This window comes from Accipiter gentilis, chromosome 33 (genome assembly GCF_929443795.1).
Source record: "Accipiter gentilis chromosome 33, bAccGen1.1, whole genome shotgun sequence".
In the NCBI taxonomy this organism is placed as follows: domain Eukaryota; kingdom Metazoa; phylum Chordata; class Aves; order Accipitriformes; family Accipitridae; genus Astur; species Astur gentilis.
In genome coordinates this window covers 16284179-16310602 of record NC_064912.1, presented here as the reverse complement: position 1 = coordinate 16310602, position 26424 = coordinate 16284179, and the positions used below count along the sequence as shown (strand labels likewise).

The following is a 26424-nucleotide window of genomic DNA, read 5'->3' as shown; positions in this document are numbered from 1 at the left end:
AACCTGAACTTAAACTGTAGCTCCGTTAGGAGGGAGGAAAAGCTTAACTATAAGGTAGGTGGAAAAGAACTATTGTCTGACCTCATATGCTTAAATGAAACAATTATTATAAGTTACAAGGAAATACACTGTTAGTAATTTTTGTTAGTTTATCTTTCAAAATAACAATGTTTCACTTCATGACAAAATGAAAGCTAGAGCTGGAGGAATGTTTATAATCCCCATGGGAAACATTACAGCTGTCAAACACACACACATACAGATGTTCACTCTGCTGTGAGTTAACAGCTTCCCAAATAATTGACACAGGATCAGAAGTAGGGTATCTGTTAACTCTAAAACAGTGCAACGTGTCCAGACATATACATCCCTCCTACAGCATCTAGTGAAAATAATAAAAGGAAAAAACTAAACCACTCTGTCCCCTCACATTGTGAAAAGGGGTAGACTGTACAAGACAAACTGCTGCAGGAATCTTAACTCCCCTACGATACTACACTGGAAGGATGCAAGTCTGTCACTCAAAAGCAGCAAGCAATTTCAGGGAATTTTCTCTTTCATATATAATTTTATTTCTGGTTATAGAAACAAATGCTAAGAGGAGAAGCAACATTCCCCAACCACATACATCAAATTAAGGTAACAGAACAGAACAGTTAAAATAAATGAAAAAAAAAATAGTAGAAATTTAAAACTTTGTTATAGCTTTAAAATATTAACGTTCTTGATACATTAGAAATCACATTCAGATCTCAAATTACTTAAAAAATGTATGGCTCCATATTAAAAAAAAACCCCAAACCACTGTATCCCATTTGATGTGGAAATGCAGGTCCTGCTCCTCGGATGCTCGTATTTGCCGTCTCCCCTGGTGAGCAGCAGCCTCCTCAGCACGACCAGGACACTCTCCCACCCCTCGTGGGTGCCACAGTCTGCCTGTGCAGTTAAGCATCTCACAGGAGCAGTGCTGCAACATGGCCAGATAAAGATGAACTTCACATCCATTGCCCCAGATGGAGCTTTCTTCCCCCTTGGGATACACACCTGCTTTTTAAAAAGCACTAATAACAAAAACAAGTCACAAAAAATACTTTTGATATCAGCTGTAAAAAAAACCCCCACAAACCCCAAAACATCTGGCTGGAGGTGTCTTGTACAGGCAACACCAGGAACTGAAATGCAAGCACGGCTTTAGTTACCCCATCCGTTCCCATCTTTAAATTAAGTGCCAAATCTAGGTGAAAGGGGTAAGGCTCCCCCAGATCTCCATCGCAAAACACTTCTGTCAAGCCAGTGAAGTATTTCAGGTCCTTGTCTCACTGCAGCTTTCCCCTAAGGACTCAGTGGGAATGTAGATCTGCAGAACAGGGGGGAGATTCCGATTTTTTTTTTTTTTTTAAAGTAAATATTCAGAGTTGGATCTGAATTTCCAGCTTTACCATCCATTGTTCACATACATCTCATTTATCTCTGAACAGCTTTTAACAGTCCTTTGGATAACAGTCCTTTGGATAGCTACAGACTCTTAAATGCTCTTTTTGGCTACACAGAGGCTGGCTGGCAGGCTGGACAAGGCCAGTCTCAGTGCAGTACAAATGGCATGTCCAGAACCCAAGACAATATACAGTCTTGTAAGATTTTTGTATTTTAAAGCCATTCCATTTTCTGTAGCAGTATATTTGAATTAGTTTTTTTATTTTTGGTGTGGTTCCCCCCCCTGCCCCCGCACTCCATGTTCTTTCCCATTAAAGCAAGAAGATCTTACAAACAATACTCCAATTCCTTCTACTTCAAGCCCATTTGGCAGGGGTGGGGGGGAGAGAGAGATAAAGCCAGTTTAGGTTTACAGTAATTAATTTGCTACAGAGCCAACTTGCCTACTTAGCAGCCCGTCCACCTCCAAAGAGTGGCATATAAATCAGCAGAACATTAGGATGCTCTGCACCAGACTTTTAGCAGCAAGGCAGTGAAACAGAAGGAAATCTCGCTTTTTCTGCTCCATTTAAATCTCATTTGTCTTCAGCAAACAGACATTTCTCCTCAATGCTGCTGTTCCGCTTTAAGGAAGGCTCCGTTTCAGACTGCTTTAAGTGAAACCGAGGTGGTGTACAAGCAGGGCTGAAAGGTCTAAATCACAGCAAAGGTGCATTGCTTAACTCAGTGGCAGACACTAAGCAGTAACCAAATACTAGGGGAAGTCTGGTTTTCACATGGGCTGTTTTCTGCTGAGGAGGAAAGCTGTTTCCTTTCACTGCTCCTATTCTGGTTACTATTCTTACCAACAATCCTGTCCTCCCGTAAGTATCAAAGCCCGATCACCAGACAGTAAGCACTGTGGTGAAGTGTTCACTCAAGGTCCTTACAGAGAAAGGAATTTCTATTTCTGGAAGAGCAATTAGGATTAGTAAGCCAAGTATCTCACCTGCTTTTAAGAATAATTCTCAAAAGGCCCAAGTAGGTCAAACCACACACTTCTGTGAATTTAGTGATCCTTGTGGAGTTAAAACATGACTGAAATTTGGCCAATTAGGTAAAATTTACTCCCTGTGAATGGGAACACTAGAATAACTCTCATGCATTTGTTTTTAAGGGGATATACACACACACCTCATGTCCCATGAAAAATTAGAAGCATCGTAAAGGGAGAAAAATCTCACCACAGAGGAAGAGAAACTATTTCATAGTGCCTCAGTGTTAGCTTGGCCACCTGACAGACAGGGAGGAATTCCTCAACCTTACAGCACCCTCATGGACCCTCCCATTAATTTCCTCTGTTAGAAATAAGGTCCCATTACTTACAAAGCAGAATCTGTAAAGAACTCCCCAATACCTCATCTAAAGATACTTCGAGACAAGAAATGATTCCAGCTTTCATTAGTGCCATTTGGGGGATTTTTTTTTTTTTTTTTTTTTTTGCCAAAAAAGCAGCAAGGACCGGGGTTCCTAAAAGCATGACAAAGCCAGAAGCAAGGCTCCTACACAAGGAAGATGCAAGTACCAAGTCATCTCTTCTGCTCTGCAAGAGGAATGAAAGCAATCACTGAAGTAAAGCTGCTTCTACCAGCTGCTCACATTTGTTACAAAAATAGGTACATCATTCTTCTAGAATCAGTGCCTGGTGCAGGAATTTACCAACATACTGTATAAAAGTCTGTGTAAAGTACCATTTAAGAGAAAGAAATAGTCATGGACCATTTATATATCTATATTGACACACACACACACTCACCCACACACACATTAATAAATATAAATTTTACGTTTACACAGATCTAATTTAATATTCTCTGAAAAAAATATTTAAAGGGTTTCTTCCTTAGCTGCCACCCATGAATTGTCAATTTTTTTTTTTTCTATCTTGAGAGCGAAGGGGTAGACTTGGCACAACTACCCTCAGGCTCTGAAACTTAAAGTGACACGTAAGGAGAGGACCAGCCATACATTCTGAAGGATTTTAATTCAGTGTTGGTAAATTGAAAAGGTATCAAAAGAATTTTCTGAACATATAAATACAAAGGTTAAAAGTTGATTAAAAATTTGGAATTTAAATATAGTGCTCCAACAAAACCAAGTATTTTTCAACATGTCTTGCTCAGGCCGAAGTAAAATGCTCACTGCTATATTACTGCCCTATGAAAGACATCCTAACAGAGAAAGCCCACCATCACAGCTAGATATTTTCCACTGCTTATTATTATATATGCACATATCCACACACGTGTACACAAACACAGGCGTTGTCCTGTAAATAACCCACCTAGCAGAGAGAGATGCTGATCTAACTCATCACAGCCAAATAGCCGCTAGGCAGCCAGAGAGAGGGGCTCCAACATGAAGTCACAGCTACATTTTTATTAGGCGCAGATCAAAATGCAAGAAGGTATTACTTCCCAATCCCATCAGTTCCAGCAATCCAGATGACCTTGTAGTGTAACTGTTTTCTGCAGCACAGCTGGCTCCATTGTAAGCTACACTTTATGACAGTAGTGTATGCTATAGTAGTAGCAGCTTTGGCATAATTTTTCACCCAGAAGGAAACAAAAAGTTACATGACTGAACAATCTGTTGTATAACTGCGACCTAACACACCAGATGCAGACCTTCAAGCAATGGCATTAAATTAGGAGCTGGATTAAAGGACTCTGGAGTTGAAACAACCAACTACAAATAGAGGGGAAAAACTGTGATGGGGAGCAGAAACAGGAGCTGCCCGAGAGACTGGCTGGCAAGGGAAGACAAATCATTTGCTGCAGGATGGCATCTGCAAACTCAAAAGCTCAGTGTGCAGCAAGGGCAAAATTATGAAGCTACTCATGTTCCTTTAGAGGTTCATTCTTAATGCCCTAGTCCAACTTATTAGCAGCAGGACTGAAAAACCTGGAAGATTTTGCATCAGCATAGAAACTCAAGGCAAGTCCCACATTGGATTGAAACTATCATTTGATAAGGTAAAGCACAGGTATTTTTAAAAGTGATCAGGATCCTTCAGTGCTGCCTCCTGTTCAAAAAGCTCCAAGACCCAAGCTGGCACTCTTCCTTGGAAGAGAGGGACAAGATGGTTGCATATGTACAAATGCAATCCAGAGTATTTCCAGTTCACTCTGCAACTCTTGTTTCTTACACTCGTCTTCCAGCAACAGACCAAAGAGGTACTGGGCTGTACTTGCAAAAGTGTAGCTAGCAGGCCGAGGCAAGTGATTCTTCTTCTACTCCATCTAGCATTTCTCAGGTCAGATGTGTAGTACTGTGCCTAGTTTTGGGCTCCCCAGTACAAGACAGACAGGGACCTTCTGCAGCTATTCAACCTGCTGCCCGGGGTGGGGCTTGAGCATGTAATGTAAGTAAGAAAGACCGAGACAACCAGGTTGGTTCAGCCTTAAGAAAAGGAAGCAAATGGGGAAAACCTTACTGGTGTCTTCAACTACCTATTTGGAAGATGCAGAGGAGGCAGAGATAGGCTCTTCTCAGAGGTGCAATGTGATAGGACAAGAGACAGAGAACACATGCAGCTGCATGGGAAATTCTTCTCAAATAGCCAAGAAAAAGTTTTTACCTCATGGGTGGTCAGAGTAGAACATGGACGAGAGTCATGGAACCTCTATCTCTGGAGACATTCAAACCTCAGCTGGACAACGTCACAGCAACGTGATCTAGCTGGACCTGCTCTCAACAGGAACTTACAGCAGAGACCTCCAAAGGTTTCTACCAAACCCAAGTTATTCTATATTTCTACACAGCTACAACTGGCCAAAGGCAGAGACAACAAAAAGACATCTGATCTTCCCTAATACTGCAGTTTTATGTGATCTCTGTTTATCAGAGTCATAAACTATAGTTTATAAGTCATAGTTTAAACCTCAGAAGCAAGGATGGAACAACCAACCAGTTGGAATTTAATCATTAGATGCAATAAGCTTGAAGAAACAGCATTTGATCCTCTATGGAAACGTACAGAACTATTGCCGGATTAAATCCCTGTCATCCAAGATCCCCAAACCTAGGTAGAGCAGGAAAACATTTCTCCTTTCACCCTACGTTTTGACATACATTTACATGCTGGCATGCATCAGAGTGATACCAAATACCTCACTGGGAAACCCTCTTGTCAACAGAGATGAAAAGCTCCAACACCAGTTTAACATCCCCAGTGGTCAGTGAGAAGTGTCCCACACCACACTGTATGAAAGCTCAGGTCAGACGCTCTCAATTGCTTAGATACAGGTCCCTGACCTTCTGTGCTTCAATTTTTATTTTACTTCTGGCACATCCCTACTGAAAAAGGGGAAAAAATGCATAAGTTAACTCTGAATGATAGTTCTAAGTCAGTACACAGGACAGATGTCTAAAACATGCAAACCAAGTTTACTCCCCCAAAACCTGAAGCCAGACTGTGACATTGATTGCAGAAGCACTGTAAAGGCTTCAGCTGTTATTTAACTATTTCTTACCTCTTACAAAGCTTTAACATGTCTCTGAAAACACACTCCTGAACGAGCTGTGCCCAAGAGTAACACGTCTAAAACACAGCATGAAAATTAAATACAGGGTGACCAAATTGACCTCTCAACCTGCTCTGGAACAACATGTATCCCACAGGTATTTTCATCCTTGAGTCCTTGGGCAGAGCTTAACGAAAGCTGCTGTTCCTGCCAGTGGATAAAAATTACTAGATATGCTACAGGGGACAGTGTTAATGGTATGGGGGAGGGAGGAATATGGAAAGAAAAAGGAGTTGAAAAGAATATATGAGCTAATCATGAACTTCAATTTTGTGCTCAGCACTGTGTTGTGTTATCACTAAATCAGATTAAATTGATCTCACTGTAAAAAGCTTCCTGTATCACAAGAGCCAAGGTCAAGACAAAACAATAACTAAGGAATTCCAATGCAATAGAACCAAGAACAACTGCATTCAGCTTTTGCAAATGGAGGCAAAAATTGCTATAAACTGACCACAATCAAAGTAAAGTTAGTCTTTGTCATTGCCCAAGGTAAAAAAAAAAAAAAAAAAACAACAAAAAACCCACAACAAAACCAAAGAACAACAGGGAATGGTGAAAAGTGAATTCACACATTACCAACTCGGTTTTAAAGTCTAAGTTATAGCAGGTTAAATATTCAACATGCCTTGACCTTTGTTATACAGACAGCAGAAGACGCAGTGAAGCCTCCTACTCCTCTCCCCCTCAAACCTCCCTCAGTTAATATAATTAATTGAGGACATGAGATGCAACTTTTTACACAATAAAAACAAGTTAGACGATTAACTTACAATAATCTGAGTACTGCGTATAACCATTAAGGTAAACATTTTCTTTCTAGTTGAAGACTTAATTCTACCCTCACATTAATTTTCATTCCTCTGCAATACTCAAAACTGAAAGCCTGGGGAATCAGGGACGATATGTAAAGAGTGGTGCTGTCTTCCAGACAGAGCAGTGTGTTGAAAGAATTAATCTGGAGGCCTGAAACAAGATGTCACCATTTCATGTGTTCCAGATAAGGACTACATTTTTTCCACAGCTCTCAACTGGATTTAGTAAGGACTGTTACTTTACCTTGTATCAGGCAACGATATAGGCAACGTATAAGCAAACCTACAAAAAAAAAAAATTTCAAGTGGCATGGCTGCTTCCTACAGTAGCAAGGAGATGCAGCAGACAAAGCAAAAATCCTCTGATAGGATGAACTAACAAATTCCAGACACTTCAAGCAGAATGGGTAAACAGATCAAAGATATTTGCTTATCCTCAACTCAAATTTTAACCAGCAGGCACTGTGAGCCACAAACAGAAGAGTGAGAAAGCGTTATTCTGTTCCAAATACATACGAGGCAGATCTATACCTGCAACCTGAGGAAGGACTTTCAAGAGGTATCTATAAAGCAGCACCTGGTGTATGAAAACACTGTTGTTCAGCTGATGTATTTCTTTGGTGCCGGACTAGTTTACAGAAGCTTAGGGCCTAGTTGTTTAGACTTTCCAAGAGTAAAGAAGCAGTAAAGAAAAATCCATGAAACTTTGGCAGCCTTACATCCTGAACAGTATTCTGTTGGTTGCTCATCTTGCACTGACTCACCCAAAGTACTGGAAACCTAAAGGCTCCTCTGCTTCAGGAAAGCTCCCTAGCCTCAGGGCTGTTTGAGGCGTGCTTGTATCTAAACCAGCAGTCATCTGAAAGTAATGATTAATCACAGATAAACTATGCTGCACTCTCACTTGTGCGTTCTTCCTTGAAGTCCATTATATTGATTTCTGGCTTTGAAAAGGCTACAGAAAACAGAGCTAATCTGTGTGCTTTTCCGCTATGCCACACCTAGCCTTCCTAGCAGGAAAAGTGACAGCTGGCAGCCGGCCTGCTTCAATTACTTTGTGGCCTGTAACAATCCTCCTTCACAAAATCATTTCTAAGTACTAAAATCCAATCTAATAACTTGTCACTAAAGGCACACACCCAAATTATGAAAGCCTAGCTGTAGATAAATGAACTGTCCTGAATATTTTTGTGTGCCTCTAACTGCAGAGAGTAGCTGCAGATCACGAGATCAAGAAATTCTTTTCTTTCGGAAGTATTTCTCACAAAACAATTGGCTTGAGAATAAAACATGGCTGGGTTTTGTTCAAGCGGTGGGACTTGGCTATTGAATAGGATTTGGCAAAGAGAAAGGAAACCTAGAAGGGAACAAATGATGCCAGCTGTTACCTTGCGGATTTCCTCCCCCTCCTCACATTCCAGCAGACATTGAACGGTTGTGTCTTGCCCCCTAATCCCCGTGGACATACTGACAGTATCATTTACTGCACACTGGGGAAATCTTTTTGCAACATGTTTATGCAGTGGGCTTGCCTCTCCGCTCTGCAATAGCATTTTCAGACTGTACGAGACAGCAACATGACAATAAATCAGTACAGATAGGGGGATAACCTAAAGGTATATCCCATCCCTCTTAAGTCTCTTTTGCCATTACCAAAGCCATTTTCTAATTTATAAGATCTCTGCTGTGCTGCCAGAAGACACATTAGCCAAGGGGATTGCAAAAAGGCATAAAACCAAAGGGGTTAGCTGGAGGCTATGCAGCGGTTGATTTCTTTGCCAGTCACAGGGCATCACATGAACCCACTGTTCCACGTGGCTGAAGTGACTCAAATCTGCTTTACTTGTAAGACATACTGGTACTACACGAAGAGAGCATGGAATAGAGTTTGAGTAAAAGCCTCCTACTGGCCAACCCAAATGGTCCTCAAGGGAGGAGAGATGGGATAGGGAGCCAGGTAATGAAAGGAAACCTCCAAACTCCTTTTGGAAAAACCTGTTTAAGACATCCAGTGATTTCTGCCACATGGACAACAATAGGCCTGTTTTACCTTGGTCTCTTACACCCTTACAGTATTTGTAATAAACACTGTATGAACTCTGCTGCCTCTCACCCCAGCTCCCAGATTCCCTCTCAGAAGAATAATGCAAGAGCTTTGCTGCTAGCCATGGCAGAGGGTCAGTGACAGACTCCTACCCAGCCCTGGCCTCCTGACCATCATCCACCTAGTTGAGGACCATGCTACCAGCAGGAGGTGAAAGCAGACTGTTTTAGTGCAGAAGACCAACCAGTATTTTCTCAAGTTCAGAGACAGTGGCAATGTCTTCGCCTACAGTGCTATTTTGAACAAAACCTGGTGGCTCCAGCACAGGATGTGATCAAATGCACACAGAACCTTTTGGAGACACCCTTCCCCATGTGACCCTCAGTCATCAAGATACTTTGGCTGTGTCCAGAGCAAGTGATGAATAATTGTAAGAAATCATTGAAGGTACAAACCCCTTTGTTTTTAATATCTTTACAGGAACCAAATTAATACAGTTCCTCTGTCATCTTATTCTCCCTCAGAGGGAACGGAGAGAAATTGCATCTGGAAATCCAGGTGGCTGAGCCCTGTAACTCTTCTTCCTGAATCCCCGCATAAATAAACATTCGTTCATATTCAGAATTTTTCTGTTTTAAAAAACAAAATCATTTGCCTTTTTCTTTAAGCTTGGTACCATGTTTCTTTAATGTTGTTGTGAGATACTGCACCCATCTTTCAGCATTTGATTGCCTTAGGTGGCCTTTTAAAAATGGTCCTATGGTTCAAAGCTCTGAGAAGCACAGTATTAAGGCATAGAAAATGAGGAGTTTTCTTTCCAGGGAGCAGACTGTATTTGTGTTACATTCCTTTAGATGCTGAACTGCAAATTCCATCCCCTTGGAGCCAAAAGGGGAAAAGACAGTTAAAAATATCCCAGCAGTCATACAATCAGTTGTCTGTATTTTTTTGAATATTTTTTTAAAAAACAGAAAGGAAAAAATATCCCATAGGTAAAGACAGAACAGACTTCCAGATACGGGTTCTTGGGAGGGGTTTTCCATTCTTTTTGGCACCTTGTGATTCTAACAGCTGTTGTCCTCCCATTTAAAAACCTGACTTTAAAAAGAGCTCTTTATCCGCTATGTTTTGAGCTGTTACAGTTGTGATTTGTTTTCTTTGAAAGCTGCTTTAGGGCTCCTGCCATCCCATGCCCGCCCCGCATCACTCCAGCTCCTCCCACCGGTTCTTCATTCACTGGTTGCCTGTCCTTGTGGCATTGTAGACGTGATGACTCCAGTTTGGGCTGGGACTGCTCCGCTGGACTCTTCTATCCGGGGTCTTTTGACTTCAGGCTCACTGGAAGAGGCTGCTGCTGTCTCTTCGGTCCCTGTCTCACATACCCGGCTGACTACAACAGGAGTGGACGAGCTGGCCTGGGCTGCAAGAAGCTGCAATGGATTTGTAAGAGCTGGGAAGTAGGACAAGAGAGAGAAAGAGAATTAATGTGATAAAGTAGCACAAGTGTTTGCTATTCCAGAACGCAAGAAAACAAAACACCACAGTCAAATGCAATAGCTGGCACATATTCAAGTGTTGTTTTCAAGTCCATTTTGAAAGGCTTGCTAGCCTTGCCTCTCCCTCTCCACCCAGTATCTCAGCTTTGTGCAAGTTTAACAAACTGGTAATAACCCCTTTCATAGAACTTCCTTCTTCCTATCTGTTGTCAAACAAGGCATTGCCAGCTAAGCATTCATCTCCAGAAGAAGAGGATCAATCCCCTGTTAAAATTACAACACGCGTCCTCTTTGAGAGGTAAGTTTTCTGGCCACCTACAATCAGAACTTCCTGCAAACTACGACATCTGTGTCCTGTGCCTTCAATTTAGAGGGCTCCCTTTAGCCCTGCTTGCACAGGAAGAACAGCCAGTCTGTTGGGAAACTAGATTAGAATCCAAATATCGAGTATACTAACATCTCAATTCTAAAAGGGGCAGGAGAGAGCTTATCCCAGACAACTAGATGTGTTCCTGTCAGAACTGGGATCAGAGCGTAGGAATTTCTGGCTCCCAATCTTGTATTCCAGTACTGACAAAAGATCTCACACTCCCATTAATAAAAGTGGTGAGAAAAAAAGATGATTTAAGTAGCAACCCTCCGTAAAAATGTCTACAATTCCTAGTTCCAGACAGAGAATGTGCTTACACACTGGCTTTGGCACACAACACTACTTGGAAAACAAAACACATGCAGCTTTTGGACTCTGCATCAATCGGAGAGGCAGCTAAAGGGGACTCAGGAGACAGCACATCCTCTGCCCTCCAGACTGATTTGCAAAGGATGGAATGACAGAACATTAGTGGTGTGTTCACTGCTAAGTGCATCAAAAAAGGAGCCCTAGGATAAATAAACAAAGCAAACAGAACAAAGGCCCTCAAAGCCCAGCAACTTCTACCAAGGCATGGGAAGGAGGCTGTAGAGTATCAAGAGGATGAAGGAAAAACCATAGGGTAAGGATGAGGGCAAGTCACCAATTACAGTTCAGCAACTTAAGAGAACCTAAACCATGCAGCTGAAGAGAAGTTAACTTCATACAGGCAAAGAGTCAAGAGACTCAGACTCTTTTGTGAAGCAGAAAATTCACTACCACTTACAAAAACCCATGAGGCAACTGGAATACTTTCCAGTTTGATGAGAGAGCTAGAAAAATTTCGGTGAGATTAGAATATTTTAACATAAAGGTGTTAAATAAAAAAACCTGTCTGATTCTACATTAGACAAACACTACTGCTGGGTAGCAGCAACTCCACCTATCTGATCTATTTAATATTTTAATAGCCTAGTTGCATAAAAACCTTATCACTATCATTTTTTCATTGCCCCAGTAAGATTCCTGCAATTCAAGTGCAAGCCAGGTGATACTGAGAATAGATGTGGCAGAAAATTCTGTAGAAACATTCCTACCTTCATGAAAGCCATCAAAATCCCACCAGTGCCCTTCATTTCAAACTCCCCATAAGCACCAGCCTGGGACAGCAGAGGTGCTTAGCATCTCATTAAAAGGGCTGTAAGAAACCTGGATATTACCATCCCCAGTCATTGCCCTTAACTGAACAAAACCTAAAGTGCTGAGCAAACAATAAGAGGAGGCTGCCAAGACATAGCTAGTATGGGATTTTAAAGATCAGGCTTGACAGATAACTACAACACATCTTGTATGTAAAAAAAGTCCTACATTCATTCACCTGATGGAATAGATCTTACTTCTTTCAGGCTCTAAGACCTGAAGATGGGAAAGCATGTTATTTTCTTAATACTCTATGGAGTCATATTTCACAAGATCTAAAAAGCAACATGGAAATTTTATTATTTGGCATGCTGAAAGCAAAGCCTGTTTGTCAGAAGAAAACAAATGAAAACAGGCTCTACAGAAGAATCACTAACGCTTTCAACAAGTAACCCTCAAAAGGTAGAGAGTGTAAGTAGAAATAAATGCACAGCCAAGGACAAAGGAAAGACACTGGACTTTTCAGAAGCAATGCTAGATAGCAAAACTTTTCCACTAGGGAAAGGGAACAAAGGTGGACAGAAGGATATCTACCACTGACATACACAGCCTCAGAAGCTGAAGAATTGGAATACCTTTGAACTGGACACATGGAATAACTTGATATGTACTAAGAAGAGAAAACCCTTACGGCTTTACAACCTAACTGCTAAGCTCAGAGAGCAATCAAAAAACCAGAAAGCAATGGAAACAAAGCCTACCGTAAGCGCTGCCAGTGATGCTGTTGGTGGGGATGGCATGCTTCCCGTTCTGAGTGACTGCCCGCACAGGGAGCTGATGCTGTCCAATGGTCACTGGAGCTGCCTGCTGAAGGATCGTGACTGTCTGTCCTGGAACACCCTGTGCCATTTGACTGGCGACTGTCTGAATAACACGGCTGGCTGTAGGTATTGTGGCAAATGCAATTGTTGGCTTTTCATCCATGCCTGCTTAAGAGTAGAACAGACAACAATCATTTACTACCCTGGCTTAGGAGCAAGCTTTATTCTCATTAACATTTTAGCAGTGATACATACCCCAGGCTTACAGAGGTGAAATACCGCAGCACCACAGAAGGTCAGGGATGAGTATTTGAAAACACTAAAATGTTCTCTATTGTGCATATACTCTCTCAATATTAAGAACATTTTTCTTATAGCATAAGCCACTCAGCCCCACCCCCCCAAAAAACCAAGATTATAAACTTGACCCTTTGTCCTAAAGAGGCATCATCTCCCTTATTGTCCATATCACAGCTATAATGTGCCAGCAGTCACTGCAAATCTCATAGCTTACTTTGTAATTACAGCCAAATTGGCCTTATTCTCAATACCACACAGCAGGAGAAGGCATTAAGATATTAAACAATGCCTGGAGCCCAAAGTCTGCAACAGCTTGCTGTCAGGCCTGCACATCGGTTGATTTACAAGGAGGTCTTCCCACAACTGCAAGCTTTTGCCAGCTATGGAAGTATAGGCAGAAACCAGGAGGGAGGAGGAGAAAAAAAAAAAAAAATTAAAAGGAGGGCCGAGTTCCTGGATAGAGATAACTGTTTGAGAGCACTCAACCACTTATCTCACTTCCCAGAAGTAAGGGGTCAATTCAGCAGGTATGCAAGAGATACAGGACAGCCTCCTGCTGGGCATGCAGGAAAGGAGAGCCACTCTTCTCTTCCAGGGGCTCTGTGGGTCTCAAAGCAGAGAAGGCAGGCAGGAAGCACAAACTCATTAGTCCTGTAGGAAGAGAAGACTTCTCCCATTTTAACATTAGTAGACAAGAGTGGAGTTAGATGGGACATAAGCATTGAGCTGAGACCTGCTGGCAGGCTGATGAGAAGTGGGGAGAGAAAAGGCAAGGAAAGCAGGGAGATTAGGAAGGGAAATGGAGCAACCAGGAAAAACAAAGGGAAGGTAGAGACTAGAAAAAGATATCAGTGGGAATAAGAGAGGGACAAGTAGAGAAAAAACAAGTGACAGCAAGAACTGGTGAATGAAAGAAGGCAGCAGGTGACAGACAGGCAGCTGCAACTGTTACCGCTTCAGGAACATGTATGGGATTCAGACAGGAATCTCTAGAGAATGCAAGTGAAACTCAAGCAGGATAACCAGCGCTGAACTAAAAATGCCAGTGGTCCTGCTATTGCAGTAGGGGGAGATCTTTGCAATTTATTTCTTTGCCTTGGAGAAGAACCATTGCGCCACTGCCCACATAAAAGCAATCACAGTAACTAGTCTTGCTGCTGGTACAACACACATCTATCTTGTAGCACTAAGTCCTTCTGAAATGGCAAGCAGACAAGGTGTTGTCTAGATCACAGCAAGAGAACATTTAACTCACTAAATCCCCTAAGGCTGGAATTTCCAGCTTAGGAAAAGACAGGCCTTTGTTGTAACTGGTTTTTGAAGATTGCTTTAATGGGGCACTGCCTGCACTTCCAGAAGCACATGCTTTCCTCTAGGAATGCAGGCCTGCAGAAAAGAAGGGCTCAGTCATTTATTTACAGGGCCATCCTGAAGCAGAGAGTTTCAGCCTTTCCCAGGCCACATCTTTTGGCTAGAAAAAGCACACATTTCCATAGCACATCCAGCTGACCAATACACAGGCATGGTATTGTTATTGGTGACAATATACATCCTTAAAGCACTGCATGTTTTTTCAGTCTCCAAAGTCTGTTAGATTTGTTCCCCACAGGAGACAAGGGAACACAGTTGTCCTGCTCACTGGTGGAGACAAATGGATGAGCTTATTTGGTTTAAGAGAAACATCTTTTATTAAGGGCTAAGCACACAGTGAGTGAACAGTTTGACCACCCACCCCCCCAAAGCCTGCTCAAGACTTATTAGCAAAGTAGCAAGGGAGGTGAAAAGCTACCTCGGTGGTCACCAGCTAAGTCCAACACTGCTCCTGCAGCTTCATGAGCTCCTCCTGCTGTGCCCTGATTTGTGAGGATGTATCCATTTGCAGAGTTTGCAGAGGAGGTCACCACTCGGACCATTGTAACAGTGGGAGCTTGTTGAACTACGTGAATTGCATGGCATGAAGGCTGTTGAGAAGTCACTATTGATGCTGGCATATACGCGACTGGTTTTGCCACCAGGGTAGATGGTCGGGGAGGAACAGCCATTATCACTGGCTGGGCACTGACTGGAGATCCTAAAGAGAAGAGAGAAGCATACATTAATAGGAGAGGCAAAAAGGCCTCCATTCATTTCACCTATGCATTTCTAATCTGCAATACTCAGTCCTTCAGCACTGGCAAGAGTTGGGGTAGGGAACAAAAAATAAGGCTTCAAAAATACCACCTTCAATCTTCTCTTTCCTAACTTACAAAAACCTTACTTGCCATCTGAGCACATTTCTGTGAACAAAAGCCACAATAAGCAAAAAAAAAAAAGCTTTACTTAATAAGCTTTGCCTTCCAATTTCACCAGGAACACATCACACCAGTTACAGCACAGCTGACAAGCAGATACTTATCAGGGCTTAACTTACCAAGGCTCCGGCCACAGCACCACAGAGCTCTGCATAGCCAAGCCAATCTTATCCAGAAGTAAATTAGTGTGAGCAAGCTACACACTACCATGGCTACTCTACTGTCAGCTCTTCAGAGCCACCTAGTTCAAGGTTAGCTCATGTGTTTCTACACATTCCTTTATCTCCTGCCCTCATCCAAAGGCTAGTAAGAAAATGGTCTGAAGTTGCATATGCATCATCAGTCTCTAACAATGAAGTGGAAAGAGAGACCTAGATCCTTCAGTAATGCCCTTGCAGAAGCATTCCTGCGGTGTCCTCAGTGTGGCATCTGGTACAATTGAACAGTCACCCTCTGTGAAACAAGAGCTACTCACCAGGTGCACTCTGTGAATACCGATACTCTGGAACTGAGGCTAACTTTGACCCAAAGTCGTGATCATGTGGAATGGGTGAGCCCTCCCGTGACAGGCACTCTGGAGTCTGTAGGCCACTAGAGTGAGGGGACAGCAGGCCAGGGTGAGTAGGGGAGGCAGGAGCGCTCCTGAAACACCAGAACATAGTGTTGGTGAGCATAGATGCATTTCAACCACAAGACAGCAGCAGAGACCAAGAATTATCTCCAGTACAGGATTCTCTAGCAGAAGGACAGCCTTTCTTCCACACTACCCACTGCAGTCTTTGTGGGAAGAGTTGAAAGGTACACAGTACCCTCACAAATGCTCTAGCACCAAATACTGTCATATTGTTCCCTGCTGAAGGAAACTGGACCCTTCAGAGTACACTTAACATTTCATTTTAAGAACCACTGCTGACAGAGAAGCTGCAAGTGCCTCATGTTCAGATCAGTTTTATGATTTCAGGCCATTCTCAAAGGATATTTGTCAGTTTTTGATGGGGAGAAGAAGGAAGATGCAACGTAGAATATAACGTAGATGAAAGTATCTGGCCCTGCATATGGTTACAGAGCAGTTGCTCCCCCTTCTCCCCGTTGTCTCCCTCCCCAGCCACCTGGTTCCCCACCTCTGGTTCCACATGGCCAAACACATTAGGAATTGTACACTTTAACGACAAACAAGACAGAGCAGCTGATCAGCTGAAAACCTTTCTTCCTGTTTCCCCATTTTAACAGAGAAAAGAAAAGGGGTGGGAGGAACATTACATGAAACTGCTCCTGTTAGTGTTGAATTGCAAGTCTTATCCTCACAGCTTCAGGGCTCAGAGAAAGATGTCATTGCACACAGCTCCTCTTTTGCAGTTACACCGCCGACTAGAGCAGCTACACAGAACACCCCGCATTGCTTCACTGCTGTCAACCACGATCAACCTGATCTTCCCTATAGGAGAGTGTTTTAAATACCACTAAAGTTATTCCCACTATGATCTAATCTACATCTAAACACAGCTTTCCTGAAATGAGAGATTGGCGTCTGAAAACACTCACTCCAGTGATAAGTGCTTTGAATTTCTTTGAAATGATGCCAAAACAGATATGTTATTTGATGCATTTTTGTAGTTTGGTTCTGGATTTTTTTTTTTTTTTTTTTTTTTTTTTGGTAAACACTTAAGAAGTCAGAACAATTTTCAGATTATGCCTCAGGAGTATCTAACTACGTTACTACTCCAACTATAAACAGAAGTAAAGTTTGCTCACTGTACTTCAGGAGAAGTTTTTGTTTTTTTGTAATGAGTTTGGCACAGAGATTAGAGGAAGTTGAAGTTACCTGGAGGAGAGAGGCCCAAAAGGTGTTCGGAAGCAGGACACTCCTCTTTGCCTTCGTTTTCTGAATGCTTGCTCTACTAGTTTGGCTTCAGAGGCAGGGTCAATTCGCCAAAAGGAGCCTTTTCCAGGCTCCTCCTGGGAGCGTGGGACTTTAATAAAGTAACGGTTCAAGGAGAGGTTGTGCCGAATGGAATTCTGCAGGAAGCAGAAGAATGAGATGATTATTTTACCATGAGGAAACATATAACAAAGACAAATGGATTTTGCCATACAGCTTGGAAAAACAAAATCCACACTGCCAGAATCAGTGTTGAAGACAGAAACAAGTCAACTCACAGCTCCAAAGGCACAGGAGAACTGCAAGAGAAAACCTGGAGAAATGTGTCAGTTTCTACCAACCATGCTGAAAGATGGGTTTGCTTGGTACTACACCATCACTTAAATACATCTGGAGCAAGGCAGTGCAGTGACTTTTCTGTGGAAAGCAATGAAAGCAGAGCTTTTGCCGAGACATGGGGAAATCACAGTAAACCACATCAGAACTCTCTGAAAAGACAGGCTTTATTCTAGGCAAGCAGAAAAAAAATAAATGCCTGAGCCTGTGCTAACTGCTTACCTGCCAAACGATCACTGGGGTGCCCAAACATGCCCTAAAGGACACTGCATCTCACGGTAATCATAGTGCAAGCCAGCCAACATGCCCTCAGACAGCTGTCTCTTAAGGAGAATCCATTATCTATGTGGCACTAGTCTAGCACTGTATGGCTCTCCAGATGTTGACAAAACTATTTATCCTTTTCACTGCAAAAGCCCACTTCTCACTGGGTGTAGTGCTGCCTTTTGGGCTAGGGGAAAGGCTCAGACAGCCCAGGTGTGCACAAGCTCATTCCTTTTCCACTTTCAAAACAAAACAAGAGCTTTTGTAGCAGCTTTAGACAAGCTCTTCACAAGTGAATGAAGCCTTACAATGCCACTGGTAGGGGAGGGGAAAAGACAACTTCAGCCTCCACTGAAATGCAGCTCTCTTTGAAGCAGGACGCAGCAAGTGGTTCACAAAGTACAACTCTGCCGAGCAGGTTAAGGCAGGAAGTGAATTCCACAATTAATTAGAACTGCAGGGAAAAGCCAGGGAGTCAGAAATGTATTTATTCCAACTGTACTCAAAGTGCACCAAGCAGTACTGCTCCTGCCAGTTGAACACAATGAAATCAGCAGCTGCAAGAGTCTTTCCAGCTGTATTAGTATATTATATTCAAATGACAACACCCATTTCAGAGGTGCGATGCCAAGAAAAAGTCTGAAAGCAGGTGGAGCTGAGGTTTCTGGAACTCAGAAAGCAGCCCTCAAGTGAACATTTAAGCTTGATTTAGCATGTGTTAACTACATCCAAACTCTCCTATGAAGCTGGTCAGATTTCCTTTAATACCACAAGGAAGGCACAGACTCGAAATTCCCCAAGTTCCCATTCTGAGATTCAAAACTTGCAAACTGTGACTTAGGCAACACAGTTGATACAATGAGAAAACAAAACATCTGTGATTATTTAAGGTGTTATGATTAAAAACTGGAACCTCAGTTTTATGCTGGCATCTTCTGCTTGGACAGATCATGCCAAAGACAAGGGGAAGGATTAAGCAAGATTCAGGCAAGTATCTGGGCAGAGGAATGACTGAGAGCAAGGATGTGGAAGAATAAAAAACAAAAACCAAAGACACATGACTACAGCATCAAAAGGGTTTCAGAAAGCAAAGAGCCCAATAGTAACACACTACATTGCCCTAGAAAGCATTTAAAAAACCCTAATCACCCACAAACTAGTTATCTTACATTAAACAAATTCACTCTGGGAATAGTCAAAGCAGCTCCATTCCCAGTGCTCCAAATCTTTAATAAATACATTTCAAAGCAGATAAGCCCTGTCAAAGTAGTTTAAAAGCTTGTCAGTGTCAAGAACTCACCTGCCAGCCTTTGTCAGCAGTCCTGTAATATGGATAATGCTTGGTAATGTGGGCATAGATCCCACTTAGTGTTAATTGCCTATCCTGTGCTGAAGATATAGCCTGCACAATTAGCTGAGCATAAGAATAGGGTGGCTTGGACTCATCCTAAGGAAAAAAAAAAAACAGAAATGTAGTCATGAACAGATAATTCCTACACTGGAGTGTACCAACAACCCAAACTAAAAAAGCACATTGGGCTGTAGTTTTCACAGATGTTAAGAGAGCATCAGGGGCAACTAGGAGCAGCATCACCCTCTTCCCTTTCACTCCTGTTTTTATACTGCTACCTCCCAATTTAGCACAAGCATTATTGTGCAAAAAAGACTATAGGACTGAGCCAGATTAAAGTATCTCCTTCCCTCTCCCCACAAACACACACATAAAAGCTAACTTTAATCTGATTCCATTCCCCACTGAATTCACCACATGCGCTTATATCAGGCACAAGGAATCGGATCAGGACAAGCAATTGGTAGCAAAGAGTTAAGAGGGTGTAGGGTACATTCACTGCTTTCAGCATTCATGAAACTAAAGCCTTCAATTCCACCCAGCTACAACTACACTTTGTTAGAAAGGTCTCACGCAAGTATGCCATCAGCTCTCCTCCCAGCAACAAGCCCAACATGAAACTTGATCTTGCCCCTTCCCCTCTCGAGCAGGATTTGTTTCATTCTAGGAACTTTAATCTGTTTGCCAGATCTCATATTCCCAGCTCTTCATATTACTCCATCAAGAACAGCCCTTCTTGTCTCAAGGGAGAATTCAGTCTACAAAAAAAGCCATCTAGTATTGTGCTTCTCCACCCAATCCCAAATCAGGTGGTTTTGGATATAGACCTTTAACTTTGATCTGAAGATCAGCTCACCAAAATTAAATTTTATCATTATAACCAAGTTATTTTTTAATCTAAATTCCACTTGCTACTCTCCTCATTTAACGCTTGCTCGACAGGCCTTCGTGTTTGTTTTAAAGTCAGACTACAGATTTCTCATGGCAAGGATCTGGTTTCTTTCCCTGCTTCCCCTTTCTTCAACTGTGTTTTGAAAAATACCATTAATTAAAAGGAGAACACATGACTCTGAATTTTAATGCACTTCTTTATGCGTTCTTGATTTATCAAACAAGCAAAAAAATTCTTCTCGCCTAACCATTTTAGTGAATGGCTTGAATACATTTTGGGCAGCTAAGCAAGCAGATCTATCATCTACCACTAATAAGACGCTGGTTGGAAGGCATGGTCTCAAAACCCTGGAGGATGCTGTATACAGCTCCCTTACAGCCAGGGTATTCTTAGACCCCTTTTAACTATATCTAGCACTGGCAATAAACTGCCAGGTCTTAATAAGCCTCCCAGTGAGCACTGCTGGGTAAGTAATGTTTCTCTGAACCTTTGGGCTGTCCCCGCCAGATGCATCTGCCTGCTGTTCTGATGCTGCTTTTGCGGCATACTCTGCTGCCAGCTGCAGATCCGAGGTAATGTTGTGAACAAAACGATATCCTGAGGATCCAGCACCACGTGGACTGGCTGGGCAAGAGTTGGGAACACTGGAGAGGCAAAAAGGAAATACAGTTATTTGTTACTTCATTTATTAACAAGACACATAGTTCTTACTCTCTAAGGTACAGTAAAGTTCCCAGGTCACTGAGAAGCAGATATGCACTGGACTTTTTGCCTGTGGCTTACCCAAAGCACAGACAGATTTAGAAAAGCAACTGTCAAGAGATAAAACTGGTATATCTACAAAATCCTGACACACCCCCCCTGCTTTCTGCAATCCCAAGACAGCAGAGTCTAAAAGTATTAAACAACTCTGTGTTTAAAGAAGCACTTAAAACAATGAGGAACTTAAAACAACATACACTGTATCAGGGATGAACACTTAACTAAATAATAGCACGCTTTTGTAACTTGTGAACAATCAACACACCACTCTCCTTATAAGACAGGTAATATTTAATCAATCCTTCTAACAGATATGGGCCATGTTCTTTTACAGTATCACAGTTAAAATATCCAGTGCAGGCATCTGCCATGAAGGTCCCTGTCTAATACAACACCCAAGCTTCAGAAAAATCATACCCTAATCAGTGCCACACAGCTAGAGACAGGCATTTCCTTGATTCAACAGCAAGCAAATGCAGCTAACAAAAGGGAGCTGCAATCACCAGTATACAACACAGAAGGTAGCTCACTCATGAGCTTTGGCTAGCATGGGGAAAAGACACATTTAGGGTCCCAGGGCCACCACAAGATGGCATTACAGGAACAACTACTGAGCAGAAAAGCCATGCTAAAGCTGATATAAAGCTACAAACAAATAAAAGGTGGCTATAATTTGCAGCACCACTTGGCACACAGAAGTCAGTGCTACAAGATGAGAACTAATCAGAAAGGCTTGTCTAGGGATCACATATCCTTGATTTGTGGGGTTGAAAGGACAAGAGGAAAAGGATGAGTCTGGGAATCTGAAGTTCCCTTTCTCCGTCTTTCCTCTGTTCTGTGCTCTCTGGCATTAAGGGGTGCAATGACAGAGCAGCATGACGCACAGCCAAATCCCAGGATTACATGTCTTCTACATAAGAGCAAAGAAACAGTGAACAAAAAAGCAAAACAATACACAGAAGATTTACATAGCAAAACAAGCAGTTCAGATTGTACGAAAAGATGCAAATTGAAGCCCACAGCTGGGAACCAGAATTCAGTAAAACTGGCATAAACAATCCTCTTACCAGTCAAATGCCCAATAGCAGTGCTAACCCTGACACAAATAAATGCAGTAACTGACATTCAGAACACTGTACTAAATGCTGCACAAAAAACACAGAACATGGTCCCTTCCTCGAAAAGGTGACTGTCTAAACAGCTTCCCACACACACATGTACACATGCAGACATAAGGGAAACAGTGTGACAACCCTTGTCTGCTCAATGGGCAACACCTTCGGTGCATAAGCAATCTGACAGTGTAAGGAATGACTGTTTCCTACCACAGTCCAGCCTGTAAATGAGAAGTGCTGCTTCTCCTTGTGGTGTCTTTGCAAATGGCTGCAGTGCTGAACTCAGCACAACTGAGACTGATTTCTTTTAAAAGTGAATTACAGGATGGGGGGGAGCAGAGGAGAGGGAAAGGGCAACAGAAATACTGAGCCACAACAGAAGTTTGCAATAGGAAACCCAACCTCACCCATCTCCCATATACTAGCCAAAGTGTTGCACGGCACCTGATAACCCTTTCAGGACCCATTGATAGTCCTTGGCATTAATGGGTGATGCTGTTCAGAAGCACAGCAGGAGGTGCAGCTTTCAAGAGGTACAGCGTATATGATGTTGATGAGTCAATATGTATAAATCTCCCTTTTCCAGAAATAAAGGCATTTCTTACCTAGTCTTTCAAAAAGCAGAGACCTGTTTGTGCAGGAAGATGAACCAAAGTTCATTATTCCATGCTTTGAGCCCACTTTGGAAGTGGATAATACTAAACCACAGAAGACACTCTTGATGTCTTCGTATTCACATGGGGAGCTGGTGTGAATTTAATTATTCTGCTGTCATTTTTCAATAGCTTCTCCACATACACTTCCTATAATGTGTAGATAATTACAAATGAAAGCCATTTTCATACATGAAACAATGAAAAACCAAAACCACAGCAATTCTTTTTATCTTTATGTTTGGCACCCGAACAATTATTGTAACACACGGACGAGGTATGGAATAGGATGAAACAGAGTTTTCTGATTTTGTTCTTTGCAGAAATACATGAACAGCAAGCGACAGAGGCAGTAGCCAAAACTCAGGTCAAAGATACAGAAGAGAGAAAAGTTCTTCAGTAAATCCATGCTCTGCACAGAGTTGTATTTCTTCACTTTTTTTTAAAAAAACAACAAAAAACCCAAACGAAAAAAACTAGTATGGCTTCAAAGATTGTCCCATCCAGTTCAGATACAAGAATTGATTAGCTTCTTCAAGATCAGCAGAGCAAGTAGTCCAGTTTTTACTGTTCAAATTTTAGCTTCTGAGGTTGATAATGAGTTTTAAGCATGATCTCTTGCTTTAAAAAAAAAAAGAAAAAAGAAAGAAAACCAAACAAACAAAGGGAGAAACCCTTACCCTGCAGGGCTGTGATCTCCAACCTAAAGTGTTGTTAACTTTTAGAAAGCCGGCCTCTCCCAGTAGATAGTCACTGAAGAACATGATAGACCCCTAAAGAAGGATCTGTTGCTTGGGACAGCCACAGCAGTAGCCCAGGATTTGGAAGAGGTATTATTCTTTTACCAGAATGGAGCACTTTTGTCCAGGTAGACCTGCTTCCTTTCAGCCTGGATCAATGTTTGAATCAAGAGACACGGGTACAGATCAAACAGGAACTTTTAGCCGCTCCATGCAAAGAGACAGGGTAACACACAGTGCTAAGTGTTCAAGCTCTCAGTCAATCATAAGAGAGCTTTTCAGAGGGAAGGGAGAAAGAGCTGACTACTGGAAAAAAAGCAAGGAGACACAGTCTGTTCTCCCCCCAACACGGGACAGAGAGTGAAGAAACAGGTTTACTAAAAATACCCCTTTGAGGGTTAAGTTAAAATTAAACATTAGTGCAGTCAAAAGAAAACAAGCAAACACAATGCAGTGACATCAGTTTCCTGGAGTTCCTGGAATTCTCCTCACCACCCAAAGCTGGGGGCCGGCCAGGGATGCTTGCATGCACTCACACCCCCTTTAAAAATATTAGGGAACAAAGAGACTTCTCCCTACAAACACCTGTTTGTGCTATAAACCAAAAATCAAGTGTGGGGACAGTGATTACGATTTGCTGGATATTAATATTGCATCAATACTTGGCAATAACTTGATCCATTTTGATACTATGAACTTTTACTGAAAAAAGCATAGCTAGATCTGCAATTTCACCCAGGTCTCAGACATCCTAACTTACTGCAGTGATCCATGCTTACTGTCCATGCAGACAATCTTAGCTTACAAGCAACCCAAGCTAATTTGGGTTAAGCTTGTCTGTTACAGAAGAGAACATTCTGGAGAGGAAGCAAGTGTTTTATACCATTGAAAAGACACACAGAGCACGTAAGCAAACCAGCTGCAGTTACCCAGTCTTAATCCCGTAGCACCATGGTTAATGCCCCCAGTCCCAAAGATGTTTGATATCCACTGAGGATTCAGCATCTCAACTTGAAACACTGACTACAGGCAGCCATTGAGCTGCAGTTCCCCAAATACCATGCTGGGAGTCGGCTTCAGAATCAGACTACAACCACGTGCTGAATCATATTGGTCCTTTGCAGCATGTTTTCCATTTAATACTTAACCCTTCTTCAGCTGGAATGCCAGAAAGATGAGGGCTGAATGAAGTGCCTGCAATACATTCACCCATGTAACAGGCAGAATGCCTTTTAAACACAGGGGTTAACTTCTGGCTATTGAAAACGTAACAGGTCTTTGTAGCATCATGATTCACTTTCAACTCCTGCCAACAAGAATCTAGCTTCTCAAGTTCACAGCACTTTCTAGCAACAATTAAGTCTTTAAATGCCAGCTATTAGAGAATACGTACAACTTACTGCATTTGTGCTGGAATGTCCAAAATCGGTTTGCTTTAACTAAAGAATCAGAGTGCAAAAAATAGGATGTACCACTGTGTGCATGGTGCGTCCATACCCAGGATGCTGTGTGTTCCTTGTCTCTTCTCATTTCAAAAAAAAGATACAGCAGATCCAGAGAAGGTACTGATAGGGACAACTAGGATGATCAGAGATACAGAACGGATTCCATAAAGGAGACAAATAGTTTAAGACAGAAGCTGAGGTGCAAGGTGACAGAGCCTATAAAAATAAACCCAAGAGGACACGTTCAGCTCCTGGCCTCTTCCAATACAAGAGATGGTGAACACAAAATGAAACTAAGTAGCATGTCCAAAACAAGAGAAAGTGCTTTTATGTTTGTAGTTACACTGTGGAAGCACATGCTGTAGGACAGGGCTGATGCTAAAAGTTTATGTGAATGCAAAAGGCCATTATACAAATTCTTGGGCAAAAGAGGAAGACAGGGAATCCATCAAGGGCTTTATCAGATAGATGGTCAGGAAGTCCCTGCTCTGAGGCAGTCCCTGATCCAAGAAAAAGGTGGAGGCAGACTGCACTTAAGTTAGCATTACTCTGTTTTCTGTGTTCTTATATTACCCCAAAGATACCCATCTAAGGCAGAATACTGGGCTAGAGGGTTCTGGTGCCTGAGCACATATAGAGATTCTTATGCAAAAACTTCCAGACTCTCTCAATACTAGCTACATTCTACAAACTGGGAAGAAAAAAATAAAAATGAAGCAACAAGTGGTTAAATTATTTATTTACTGTCGTATTACAAGTCTATGAACAAACTGGGAACAGAAACACTCCCAAACTGCAGTGCCAATCTCCCCAGAAGGAGGGGCAGTAGGAAAATGCAGGGAAGTTGCCCTATTACTTAATTTGATCCTTTTCTGCATGAATTATATCTGTAGGGATCAAGTTATAGGGGCTTAATTTAAGCCAGGTATATGGATAAAGCACATACCCCTCTATGACAAAGAGGAAAGATTACCTGGGATCCCACATAAAATTATTCACTTGACTTGGTGCTAAGGAGGAAAAATCCCATCTCTTCGACTTTGTCGTTTAGGATATGGTATGCACATAGGCAGTGCCTTTGAAAAACGCTTAAGTGGCATTTGTGAAGCAGGTACAAGAGACATAGCAGTGATAGGAGTTAAAACCTTGGCAACATTGCCAATATACAGATTCCTGTCTGAATAGGCAATTTTTTTTAAGCCCCTACTGAATACAAAGGGAGAGTCCCCATTTCTTAAAATCTTCCTCAGTCTCCTCAAATGCAAATTGCAGGTGCATTGCCCTGCACACAAGGACTATAGTTCAACAAATACCACAAACCTCAGAATACCCCTGTATTTCATTTCATGAGTCTGCAAGAAGGGGCACCAAAAGACACAGGGACACTTTTTACACACAATAAGAGAGAATCAGGTCAAAGTACAGCACTTCAGCTTGTGAAACGAGCATTTCCATGATACACCAATCAGTGATAATGGGTGAGAAGCCTCTGCCACTCTCTCCTTCCCCAGCCTAGCCCCAACACTGTAACTCAAAGAAAGGCAAGTCCTTGCACGTTGCATGTTTCAGACAGGTTTCAGAAACAATCACAAGCGGTGAGACTGCCAAACCAAGCTGGATTTTGATGTGAAAGGAAAAATCTGAGAGCTACCCTGCCTGCTTAACACCGAAGAGAAACAAAGCTGTTGAACAAGCCACAGTGAAAGTCAGCTACCCGCAAAGGTTGAAATTC

At 42.2% G+C, this 26424-nt stretch overlaps 1 protein-coding gene across 3 annotated transcripts in view; it reads right to left on the bottom strand.

Moving 5' to 3' along the window:
• Positions 1–558: 558 nt before the first annotated feature.
• Positions 559–26424, bottom strand: part of FOXK1 (forkhead box K1) — a 57915-nt gene continuing 32049 nt past the window's right edge. Inside the window, exons 3-9 of one of the 3 annotated variants that reach the window (XM_049791772.1) lie at positions 20465–20621; positions 19035–19181; positions 17078–17271; positions 15731–15897; positions 14754–15035; positions 12605–12832; positions 559–10308 (exon numbers count right to left, since the gene is read on the bottom strand). In XM_049791772.1, the coding sequence (XP_049647729.1) occupies positions 10088–10308; positions 12605–12832; positions 14754–15035; positions 15731–15897; positions 17078–17271; positions 19035–19181; positions 20465–20621 (1396 nt within the window). In that variant the 3' untranslated portion in view covers positions 559–10087. The remainder of the gene's footprint in view (positions 10309–12604; positions 12833–14753; positions 15036–15730; positions 15898–17077; positions 17272–19034; positions 19182–20464; positions 20622–26424) is intronic. The other 2 variants (XM_049791773.1, XM_049791774.1) reach the window with 2 other exon arrangements.